The sequence below is a fragment of the Thamnophis elegans genome, chromosome 16, assembly GCF_009769535.1.
Source record: "Thamnophis elegans isolate rThaEle1 chromosome 16, rThaEle1.pri, whole genome shotgun sequence".
Lineage (NCBI taxonomy): Eukaryota > Metazoa > Chordata > Lepidosauria > Squamata > Colubridae > Thamnophis > Thamnophis elegans.
In genome coordinates, this window is record NC_045556.1 from 4,826,341 (window position 1) to 4,838,896 (window position 12,556).

General features: G+C 40.4%; 2 protein-coding genes across 3 annotated transcripts in view; both read right to left on the bottom strand.

The window, feature by feature from the left end:
- The window catches only part of HYKK (hydroxylysine kinase), a 94,671-nt gene that overhangs the window by 60,161 nt on the left and 21,954 nt on the right, over positions 1 to 12,556 (bottom strand). The window lies entirely within an intron of this gene.
- Positions 805 to 5,844, bottom strand: CHRNA5 (cholinergic receptor nicotinic alpha 5 subunit). The gene is made up of 5 exons (XM_032233414.1): positions 5,704 to 5,844; positions 4,825 to 4,869; positions 4,068 to 4,177; positions 2,519 to 3,353; positions 805 to 1,122 (listed from the first exon to the last, which is right to left on the bottom strand). The coding sequence occupies exons 2-5, from the start codon at positions 4,849 to 4,851 to the stop codon at positions 961 to 963; spliced, it is 1,134 nt and encodes a 377-aa protein (XP_032089305.1). The 5' UTR covers positions 4,852 to 4,869; positions 5,704 to 5,844; the 3' UTR covers positions 805 to 960.

Consider the following 12,556-nt stretch of genomic DNA (forward strand, 5'->3'; position numbering starts at 1 on the left):
CCCTCATCTGCTACAAGGATTACTCACGCGTCACATGAGCGGACTAAAAAAAAATCTAAAATGTTCTGTATTCCTCGGTAGAGGCAATGCGGAAGACCGTTGTATTTTGAGGAGTTTAGCGGCATAATTTGATTTCTCCTTCACATTTATTTCTTTAGCGTACGGCATAAAATGCATGGATGGCAGCAGTAAAGGTGTATGGAAATAACACATAACAACATTACACACGTAAGATGGAGATTCGTAGTCAATTTCGTAAGAAATTCAAGAAGAGATTCCTTTACATTAGTCTAAGAGGTGTCCAAGCTTTGCTAATTTAAGACCCGTGGACTTCAACTCCCAGAATTCCCCAGTCAGCTGGATGGGGAATTCCAGGAATTGAAGTTCAGTCTTAAAGTTGCCAAGGTTGGACAGCCCTGGTCTAGACGTTCAGAGCTCATTCTGAGCTAATGTGCTTTTTAAAAAACTTTAGTTTTTTTGCGAAGAGGAGCTGTGAAATCTTCCCATTGTGCAAAGCTTTGTTTTTCATCTGTGAAAATCTCAGAGTTTCAAAACTTTAAAAAAATCTCTTTATTCCTTGGTGTGCTCATTGTCTCTGGATCCAGAAGAACCAATTGCCTGGGCATATGACCCCTGCCCTGATCCCTGACAAAACTTCTCCGCATCCACTGCTGCAGCAGTTTCAATGATGTGCATACTAGACACCTTAAATGTTAAAGTGTCGTGTTAATACTTTTTGTTATATAAATCTTAAGAATGCTGATGGCATCCAGATAGGCTATAATTAAGAGGGGGGGGGGGGAATCCATCTTACAATTTTCCTGGTTAAACATCACCATTAATTTCCCCCTCCCAATTGCATTCTCAGACATTTCATTATTAGTTTAGAAAGTACTTAAAATATATCTAGGAATTCGCATATCTAGAAACACTGCTGGAATTCTGCCCCTATTCACTCACTTATTTATTAACAATCCCTGCATGGAGTGGTACTATTTTGCTTGCCCATTTATGAATTGCAGGAAGAAACAGAGCCAGGGACCCAGTAACCGCAACCAGAAAGAACAGCCAAAGGAACACGCGGTCAAGCACCTGAGCTATAAACTTCCAGTCATCCACAACCTAAAAAAAGAAGAAGAAAAAAAAGTCAGTAACTTTCCTTAAGCATTTGGTTCTATCTTGAGTTTAATTCCCTAGAACAGTGTTTCTCAACCTTGTCAACTTGAAGATGTCTGGATTTCAACTCCCAGAATTCCCTGGCTGGGGAATTCTGGGAGTTGAAGTCCAGACATCTTCAAGTTGACAAGGTTGAGAAACACTGCCCTAGAAATAACAAAGCAGGCAGAGGCAACAAAAGTCACAGAATAATAAATAGAAGGGATACAAATCAGAAATATATAAACCATTGTTATAATAGGTATTCCCTATTGTAGAGTTTACTTATTACTCAATAGTATAAATTACTGAAACTGAATTTTATCATGGAATTAAAAAAAACCAGTCCATTTAAAAATACTTGTGCTTGTTAAGGCTTGAATCATATTTTTTTTAATATAAACTAGGGAAAAATGGATTACAGACAAATATGAGTCACTCTAAGAGATAGAAATCATTTCTCTTATTTTTTTTAGCATGCTATTGATCCAAAATCCTCACTATCTTGATCCAAAACAATAGACCAAATTATTCATATGATACCCATCACTCAAACGATAGTAAGATATGACAAAAACTATTCAATGGTTTAGATATTGCGACGTTGCTACTGAAAGAATGGTTTCCATCAACAGAACTAAGATTTCCTTTTCTCTCAAAGACATCCAAAACCAGTACAGCATCTGAAATCAACCAAATAATTAAGGTTCTTCCTTCCTGTAGCTCGGGGTTGAACTGTGGATTCCTTGATGTTCTCTGAGTTTGGTTGTTTTCTTACAGACATTTCATGGCCCAGCTAGGTTACATCATCAATATGAGATTATCACTGTCAACATCATTAGAGCACTGATGATGCTACCTAGTTGGGTAATGAAATGTCCGCAAGCAAACAACCAAGCTCATAAAGCACCAAGGGCTCAAGATTAAGGTTCTACTGCCTAACCTCGTGTATTACTGTATTTTTCAGACTATAAGATGTACTGGAGTATAAGACGCACCAAGATTTCAAAGCGGAAAATAAGGGTAAAAAAGGTTTTTGTCCTCCCCGGCTCCCAGAAGCATTCTGCAGGCCTCCCAAACCCTCTGTGCATCCCACTTTTGTGAAAAACTAGCCCAATTTTGGCCTCCCAAACCCCCAGGAGCACTCTGCAGGCCTCCCAAACCCTCTGTGTGCCCTGTTTTTATGGAAAACAGGATATGAGGGGCGGGGTTTCAGGACGCAAAAAATGGCCGTATTGGGTGTAGAAGACGCATCGACATTTCCACCTTCTTTTTTTTGAAGGGGGGGGAGGGGAGTCTTACACTCCAAAAAGTACGGTATGTTCAACTCAGCCATTGAGTGCAACACAACTCGAACACACACCTCATGTACTTTGTTCTCTTTGACAATGTGTCTTATAATGTACCGGACAGAATTCAAGGCTGCTTCCAAAGTATTCCTAGATTCCTCGGATCCCTGGGTGCCCGTCGTCTCTTCTTCCTTTGGCACCGAGTACCTATCGACGTGACTTCTCATGCAAAGTAGTTTGGGAAGCTTGTGGAGGAATATTTTGCGGACCCACGGCGCCATCGTGTTGTGCGTCGACGAGGATCGATGATGAACGTTAATAGCAAAGACAGTGATGACTATAGACAGCGTCACAAAAATCATGGTGAAGACCAAGTACTCGCCAATCAGAGGAATGACTTTAGAAGAAGAGGGAATGATTTCTTCTATGACTAGAAGGAAGACGGTGAGCGAGACCAGAACGGAAGTGCAGAGGGAGATTTTCTCCCCTTCGTAGGCGGGAAGATAGAAGACGAGGATGGTTAAGAAAGATAGCCCTATGCATGGAACAATGAGGAAGAGAGTGTAAAAGAGAGGCAAGCGCCTAATTATAAACGAGTAGGTAATAAAGGGGTACCAGCAGCTTCCATCAGTTCTGTTCCTTCTGATACCCGTTGCCGTTACTATTTCCCATTCTCCATTATCAAAGAAATCTCTTTTGTCTACTTCTTCATCCACAAGGATTATATCCACCTGAGAACCATCGTATGTCCACGAGCCAAACTTCATGGAGCAGTTCTGGAGGTCAAATGGAAAATAAGTGACGTCAATGGTGCAAGAGCTTTTAAAGTTTGCAGGTGGGGTCCAAACAATAGTGCCATCGTGCTTCACTATGGCCTTTGTAGACGTCCCTTCAAAATGACCATCTGCACTGAAAGAATATCAGCAAAGGGTTACAAAAGGTGGAAAGATATTGTTTTTCCACAAAAAGCTACAGTAAGTGTACTTTTCTCCCAGGGTAAAATTATTTTGAAATTGTATATAATCCTTTACAGACATAAAAATTGAGTTAATGTAGATGTCCCCTGTAGGGCACCCTCCAGCCACGATTCAAAGAATTAATTTAATGAATTGATGAAATGAATAGGAGCTAATGAGTAAGTAAAATCAGGATTTTGAATGATCCTCTTTTGAAAGGAATGGATGGAATCTTTTTTGCAGGCACGCCCGCCCTTCTATAAAAACTTTCTCCTTCAACAGGTAAAAAAATAAAACCGTGTTTCTTAATGAGGTGCTGCACTTCTTAACATGATGAGATCCTCAAATGAGGACCCAAATATCTTCTACCAGTGCTCCGAATGCAGTCTCTGGGGAATAGGCTCAGCATCTTTTCTGATGCTTCTTGTTCATTTTTTCCAGAAGGACAAGTAGTGGTATTAAATTAAGGGGAATACTCCTGGTTTTTAATTCCCTCTGGGTAAGAACTCTCTGCAATCCTATGAGTCTTCTTCCTTGGGGGATTGAATCCTTTTATTTCATTATCCATCCAGGTCTTTTTAGCCTGGTTTTTCCTCACACTCTCCTGGGCCCAAGTCTATATGGTCAATCTGCCATTTTAATATATTTTAAAAAGTGAAATGCTTACTTATCATATAGAACAATGTCTGGAATCCATAGTGAAGCTGAAGGGACACGGATAGATGTTATTCCGGCATAGTCCTCGGGATCCCACATCAGCTTCACATCAACCCATTCCTGCAAAAGAATAGAGACTTTTTTTTTTCAATTTTATCTTGAACTTGAAACAGCCCACAAAGCAACAATTAAAACATTTACTATTTTACTATAAAGTTGCTACTTTGTTTCAAAAACATATTTGTTTGTAGTTTTTATTTTGTTACTTTTGATAAACTTACAAGATTTATTTATTTATTATTTATTAATTAGACTTATATACCGCTTCATAGGCTTTCAGCCCTCTCTAAGCGGTTTACAGATTTTTATTTTTTTTTAGCAAATTGAGTCAGCAAATTGCCCCCACAGTCTGGGTCCTCATTTCACCCACCTCGGAAGGATGGAAGGCTGAGTCAACCCTGAGCCGGTGAGATTTGAACTGCTGAACTGCAGATAACAGTCAGTTGAAGTGGCCTGCAGTACTGCACCCTAACCACACCACCTCGGCTCCTAAAACTCATGTTGTCTTGCACAGGAATGTTTTCTGATTCTAATGTTTTTGGAAAACCCATTCTCGCTGCTTTGAATCCCTTGCCTATTTACTGTAAATCATTCAGGGTCGATAAGAGAATCCAGATCCTATCTTTTGATGCAACCCAAAGGCATGAATCATCAATCCACCAATATTATGAAGAGTCCCACGCATAAGATTTTCAACCGGGACTCACCTGCTTCAGCCAAACATTTGTGGTCATCAACTGGTTTTTTTCATCCTATTGGAAGAAAAATGTATTAGATATAATCAAAGGTTTTAGAAGGTGAGAGCTAGATAGCGCTTCAGCATCTGAACTGGACCTTGGCAAGACTTCTGGTAGCTTCCCCCTCCTAAACAGGTGCCTTCCAATGTGCCACCAGTCTGAACTACCAGACCCATACTTGTAGGGTTCAAAAAGGCTACTTCATAGTTCTATGCCTATTCCGCAGGAATCCCCCTGGACTGGCAGCTTTTGCCTGTGAAAGCCTAGATGACGCTCAAAGGCATTTGAAGCAGGAGGTATCATACCTTGCCCTATTGTGTTTACTTAAGGTCCCTCCTAATTCCCCACTTGAGATCCCCTCCCCACTGGGACGACTGATGTCCAACAATTATGAAACAATCCACTAGTTGTAAGGCACCAAATACTCAAGAGCACCAAAAATGTTACCATTGCTATTGCTAGTAGGAATACTGGGAAACCTTTTAAGTTAGTTAAGACATATAATCTTTTTTGTATCTTACAGACTCAGAGGTATAAGGTGTTTTTTTTTTAACATTCACCTGAAGTTGTAATCCATGTTGGTAGTCTATTTATCACACTTTCACTTAATGTCCTCTGACTAATCAAAGTGGCTATTTAGGTTGCGGGTGGGAGAGAAATCCCTGTCTCCGCCCTGGAATCATACTACTACTGCTATTTGCAAGTAATTTCTCCTACATCTTGAGTACAAAGTATGCTTATAATTATTAAGGGCAGATTATATTTCAGAAACATGGTAGAAATTCTACAAAACAGGCAACACACTGTATGTCTTCAGATAGTTTGAATTTTAAAATGAATCTAACATACCACATCCACCAACTGGGAAATTGCAAGACCAAATTTCACTTTGATGGTATCGTTCAAGTGCTCGACTGGACGAACCCATCGTTCATAGTCTTCAAATAAATATTTAAATAAACGGTCTTCACTTTTAGCAGTAAAAGAAGGTTCAGACGTACCTGCACAAAAGATGACAATGAAGTTTTACTTTTTTAAAACAATCCAGAGAAATTATTTAATATTTAACTCACGTAATTTGCCCTGCCACAATAGAAGTTTGCCATAAAGTTAAAAAGCTACAGTTCCCTTCTGTTTGAACACAGAGGGAATAAAAGAACAGGTCGAGTAACTCTTTTATTCTACAGATTTAGCTTTTGAAATTGTCAACAAAGTTAAACTGGATGGTAATGACCACTGGAAATGTAAATCATAATAGAGACTTGTATCTCAAAGTTATGTTTTACGGGAAGGGAGGGGAATATTATGTTTAAGTAACCAGTCCCAGAAGCCAGTGGTAAATTGAAGATGAAGAATTAAGGAGGAAAAAAGTAGAAAATATGGAACCATGCATTTCTACTTATTTATAGTTTGATTAGTCTATAGATTTATTGGCATGAATACAAATTGACAATTTATGTAAATAGATATGTAAATCAAGAAGAGCCTTCAGGCTCCATGCTATAAGTATTGTAGGCTATTAGATTTCATTTGTGATGGTATTGAACTTATGCAACAGTAATTTTCAGTATCAGCAACACTGTATTGCCCTTCTTCCACTTAAAACATTCAATATTTGCTTTCACAGCAATTGCCAACATATTTCACATAGTGTATGAAAGTTTATTTCTGGAGAACTAAAAGTGACATATTCATTGCTCTCCCTATCCTATTGAAAATATTACAAGGAGTGGAATAGGGATATTTATGTGTACAAGTGTTCCCAAAGTTAATACACTGGATTGCTTAACGTTTTGTGAGAGGAACATAAAATATTGTTACTTTTATTACATAGTACTGTATTTTTGTACCTTAAATATCACAAAACGTAGCCCGTGAGCTCATATTTTAAAATGGAACAATTCAAAGACTATTTAAAATTGTTTAATGAAGAACAAAGAAACCATTTTGAATTTCCCAGCATGTTGAATCACCCATATTTTACTTAAAATACTTATTCTGGCACTTTAATGGAAAATGCTATTCTCAGACACATTAGATGATGTGCATTGATAATTAACTTCTAGGGCTATGCAAATCACTTGAAATTGCCCAGTCAACTTCTTTTGCTGCAAAAAAGAAAAAAAAAGAAAGAAATACAATGGCTACACATGTGCAGAAGATAACTAGCAGCAATTCTGAAGCAACAACTCAGTGAAGAGATGTGGTTCATGCATTGCAGAACACTTGTTTTGGGAGATTTGCACAGCTCTATTTTCCAGCTACTGAAGCAGAGAAAATCCTGCCATACCTATTCTTCCACTAAAGAGGGACTTGGTACTTAAGACTATGCTTTCAGCTGATGAACCGCAAAGGTTCAAGTGTAGTCATACAAAACTATTTTTTAATTCCAATGATGAAACAGTGAATTCTTTTAAACAGTTTGAATCAAACTGTTTAAAAGAATAAAACTTGTTCTGATTACAGAAGATGGCTGTCCTGTTCACAAAATGTGTTTCTTGATTGTTGCATTCAGAAATAATTCCATTACAATTCACCATTTGTTTAGGTTGTACTTTTAAAAATTGATTATGTGCGGGATTTGGCTCTTAGCGGGGACAAGAGAGATGGATTTTATCCAGGAGAATCTGTCCCCAACCTGGTCCTTCAGGTGCACCTATCGTGGCAGTAATTGAGTCATTAGATTAACTTTATGCCAATGAACTGTATATTTGTACAGCTAGATGTTCTCTAGCTGTACCACATATTGCTTTTTCATTTCACTTCACAATAGCTAAATCTAAAAGAAATGGTTCAAGTCAGTTTTGTTTCTATACCATCTGTCATAGAAGATGACTGAAAAATCCCCCTTGCAATCATTAGGACTCAAAACACCTATGTCACTTTCTATTTTTATTAAATGTCTCTATCCACTAACCAGATACAACAGGCAGTTCAAACACATTTAAACACCACATCTGGAAACATTCTTATCTTAGAAAATTGTTTCTTGCCTTCAACTGTGATCTTACAACCTTTGTACACTGCTACGGTATTTAATTTGCCACATAATACCTATGTTATGCCAAGTTGTATTTCCGGAGTTGTTGTGTCCCCCCGTCCCCCCCCCCCCCAGTAGCCAAATCAATATTTTTGCTTATCAAAATATCAAGAAAGCAACCGTTTTAGTGAGAAAAACAGCCATAGGATACTAGAAGAGGGCAGTGAAGTTACAGGTATCTAGAAGGGGAACCTAATAACAATTGTGTATAAATAATATATATTCAGTAAAAAAGCACTGCCTTAACATTTTCAGTTTCTTCTGAAAAACAAAAAACTGCAAATCTGTTTAAGCTGGATCTATCAAAAACCCTTTTCATTACATAAAGGGGAAAGCTCTTAAAAGACGTTTTGCTAACTTGTGCTTCTCTTTTACACACCCAGTTACAAAAATAATGTCTAAACCTTCAGTCCTCCTTCAGGTCAGGTTGAAAATATCGGTCTCCCCAAGACAAAAATATGTCCCTGCAGTCTTAACCATTCAAATCTCCACACACCCCCCAAAAAAAACCTCTTTATCCAGTGACAGCCCTTGGTTAAAAACAGAAAACATCCTTTGCTGCTTGTTGGCCGGAGCAAACAAAATAAGCTAGAAAAGATGAAGTGGAGATGAACTCTTTCCAGGGCTCCTGAACAACTGGAAAGAGCAGCAGCTGGCAGATATCTATTTAAAGTCAGGATGGGAGAATCAAATCACAACCTCCTTTGGTTAAAAAAAACATTTTGTTCAACCTGGGCAAACCAGATTATTGCATGAGTGAATACACACTTTGCTACATCCTGCCTTCATGATGTGGGTTTTTTTTTTTCCTTTCCTTCTCACCAATGCAGCACAATGGAGCGTAGCCAACCCCCTCCCTGCCCTTCAGTTAACCACCGCAGTTATTAATGTTTGAACCTGCACTTCTAGCTAAAGTCTTGCAGATGCAGAAGCAAAAAGTCTTACAAAAACAGATTACAGTGTCTCTTAGGGAAGGCTGGACGGATCAGGTTGCAATTTTTGTCATCGGGATAAGGACAGTAATCCTGCAATACGACATCAGAATAAGGCTGTAATAATACACCCCACCCCACCCCCACCCTAACCCACTTACAGAGGCATCAGCCCCACTGAAATACAATGGAAGTGGCTTTCCGAATAGAGAAGCCCAGAATGGAAGTAGGAAAAAAGCAGCCCTTATATAGTTATGACACTTACAAATTTTTTATTTTATTGATTTATGATGAAATTTATTTGCCGCTCCTCTCATATCCAACAACTACGCATATAGTGTGTTTGTAAGTCTGGATGGACAGATAGACAGAGAGCGAGATAGATAGATAGATAGAAATATAGATAGATAGAAATATAGATACACATAGATAGATAGATAGAGAGAGATGATAGATAGATAGATAGATAGATAGATAGGTAGGTAGATAGATATAGGATAGATATAAATGAGAGAGGAGGGATAGATAGATACACATAGATAGAAAGATAGATAGATAAGAGAGAGATGATAGATAGATAGATAGATAGATAGATAGATAGATAGATAGATAGGTAGGTAGGTAGATAGATAGGATAGATATAAATGAGAGAGGAGGGAAGGATAGATAGATAGATAGATAGATAGATAGATAGATAGATAGATAGAAAGATACACATAGATAGAAAGATAGAGATAGATAGAGATGATAGATATAGATAGATAGATAAATAGATAGAAAGAAAGATAGATATACATAGATAGATAGAAAGATAGATAGATAGATGGATGGATAGATAGGACAGATAAAAAGATAGAAAAAGAAAGAACGAAAGAAAAAAAAGAGAGAGGAGAGACAGATGACAGATAGATAATGGAGACTTAGATGATACATAAATTATTAACTACTTTATAACTGTTATTGTTATTTTGGGAGGCATGACATACATAACTGAACTCATTACTAATATTCTATCTGTAACACAGTTATGCATATGCCATGTATAAACCAAGCAAGTGCGCGCACACACACACACACACACACACACGCACGGTATATGCCTGCAAATGATTAATCATGAATATAAATCTCTCACCTCTATGCACATACACACCTATGGATTTGCACAATCATGCACTCTCCCCTCCTATCCCTCCCTGCAGTAATGCATTTGCATGCTCTCATGCACACCTGCCTCGACCCTCCCCTCCAACCCCCCCCACCCCCCAAATCCACCTCAGGGGTACTTCCTGAGGGGAAGCAGTTTATAAATACTTTTAATACATAAATCCAACATCTCCCCCCCACCCCACACATACAACCCCTCCCCAGCCAGCCTCCTTTTAGAGTTTCTACCTCATGCAGCAGAACTCCTGCGCAATAGTTGGACCCTATTCGACCCCCCCCCCCCCGCCAATCCCCGTCCAGCCTCTGTGACAGTTAGTTCCTAATTATTAAGGGGGGTGGGTGGGTGTTCCAGGTTGGCTGCCTGGAAACCCCCCTCCCCCCCAAGTAACTGCCTTCTTCGCGCGCTCTTCATTGGGCAGGCTCGTGACGCGCATCTCGGCTCCCGGGACATTCACACGAGCGGGGGGGGGTTGACGCGTGTCTCCGCGTTACCCAGAAAACGGGCGCCGGAGGTTCCGTGACCGGCGGAGAGGAGCAGCAGGAGCGGCAGCAGAGGAGCCTCGGCCATGGCCCCGAAAGCGGCCGCCGGGACGCGGACGAAGGAGCGGAGCCGCTTCTCCTCAGATGCGCCTCGGCGGGGAAAGCCCGCCGGCTGCCGCTTAGCAGACGAAGCCCCGCCTCCGGGGGCGTGGCTATAAAAGGGCGGGAAAGCCGCGAGGCCGCTCCCTCCCACAGCTGGGATTGGCCTACGACTCCCGGCATCCTCGCAGCTCCGTTCTCAGCTGAGGGGCTGATGGGAGTTGTAGGCTCCCCCTCCGTGAGGGCCGAGTTTCAGCCAACCCGCAACTTTGCTCCATGCTGCCAAACGCGTTGGCCCACCTCACAGGGCTGTTGTGAGGAGCATGAAAGAAAGCTAGGACCACTAGGAGCTCGGTTATCCACAAAAAATAATTAAAAAAATAAACGAAATAAATAAAATTATATCTTAAATAAATAAAGCCGTCTCCCAGATTTCCCTACTCGCATTTTTACATGCTTTCGAACTGCTAGGTTGGTGGAAGCTGGGGCAAATAACGGGATTCGAACCGCCGAACCTTTCTGATCGACAAGCTCAGCATCTTAGCTGCTGAGCCGCCGTGTCCCTAAAAACAAATGAAATTAATAAAACTCTATCTCAAAATAAATAAAACCGCCACCCCGGATTACTCTGAAGTTTTTGGGTTTTTTTGCTTTAACGTTGCTCCAGGCTGTCTAACGCAGTGTTTCTCAACCTTGGCAACTGGAAGATGTCCGGACTTCAACTCCCAGAATTCCCCAGCCAGCTGGCTGGGGAATTCTGGGAGTTGAAGTCCGGACATCTTCCAGTTGCCAAGGTTGAGAAACACTGGTCTAACGCATCGGCCCACCTCACAGGGCTGTCGTGGGGGGCACCAAAGACAGCTGGGAAACCCATGCAGTTGGAGCCGTTATCCACGAAATAAATAAAACTATTATCTTAAATAAATAAAACCCTCTCCCGGATTGCTCTGAAGGTTGTTTTTAAGGGGGTTGACCGTTCAATTTCTGTATTTATTCGAAGGGGCCAGGCACAGCGCAATGCATTTTGCAGAAGGCAAGAAATATTAACTCGTTTACACTTCCTGGGAGGAGCTTGCTGATGGTGGCAGCTTAAAATTAGCTGCCCCCGAATTCCTGGTCACGTATCTGTTTAGATGATCATCTATTTCTATCTGATGTCTTAACAAGTTTCTTATCCTTCAGGCAAGAAGGGAAGAAGATATAGTTTTGCTGGCAAATGCCCTTCGATTTTTGCAGCTTCTGCGTCTGCAGAGAGAGGGGGGCCAGCCCAAAGCAGAACGGTGTCCGTGCTGGGAACTTCAAACTGCCCCGTGCAGTACAAAGTAAGATCTCTCCCACTCAGTTCACAGCTTTGATTTATTTGATTTTAATACGAGCTGAATCCATTTACGAGGACATTAATTGTTTACCAAGATCCTAGCTTCTCTCTTTTTTTTTTTTTACAAGATCTTCCTCTGAAAATCTATTTACTTAGAGGCTTTTAAAATGGCACCGAGCCGGCTGGATTCTCCTGTAACAATGATTATTTTCTTAATCTCCTTGTTAAACGCTACAGAATTCTAAAACTTCAAAGAAACATTAACTCGTTTAGTCACCAATGGCACCGAAAAAAAGCGATTTGCATCTGTGGTCCTGTCCTTGGACTTATGACGGTTAACAGCATCCCTACCATCACATCATGGTTGTGTGACATTCCCAAGTGGTGTGATTTCCATTTGCAATCTCCCCAGTTAACCATGGATAAGCAGAGTCAATGGACTCACTTAATGACCATGTGCTTAACAACTGTACTTAGGGACCATAGCAAAAAAAAAAAAAAAAGTTGTCGAACTGGACAGGACTCACTTTAACGGCCACTTTGCTTAGCAATGAAGTTATGGTTCCAATTACGGGCTTTCCCCCACTTTTCAGCCTGGTAAAATCCAACGTTTTAACCAACATAATGTTGAGCTACGCGCTGCCAAAAGCATTTGAAAAATTGATT

Excerpts from the sequence above, each read along its gene's own strand:
- CHRNA5 (XM_032233414.1), bottom strand. The coding sequence starts at position 4,851 with ATGACCACAAATGTTTGGCTGAAGCAG. Across the intron at positions 4,178-4,824 it reads CAAATGTTTGGCTGAAGCAG|GAATGGGTTGATGTGAAGCT; the intron begins GTGAGTCCCGGT and ends ATTCTTTTGCAG. Across the intron at positions 1,123-2,518 it reads AAGAGAACAAAGTACATGAG|GTTGTGGATGACTGGAAGTT; the intron begins GTGTGTGTTCGA and ends TTCTTTTTTTAG.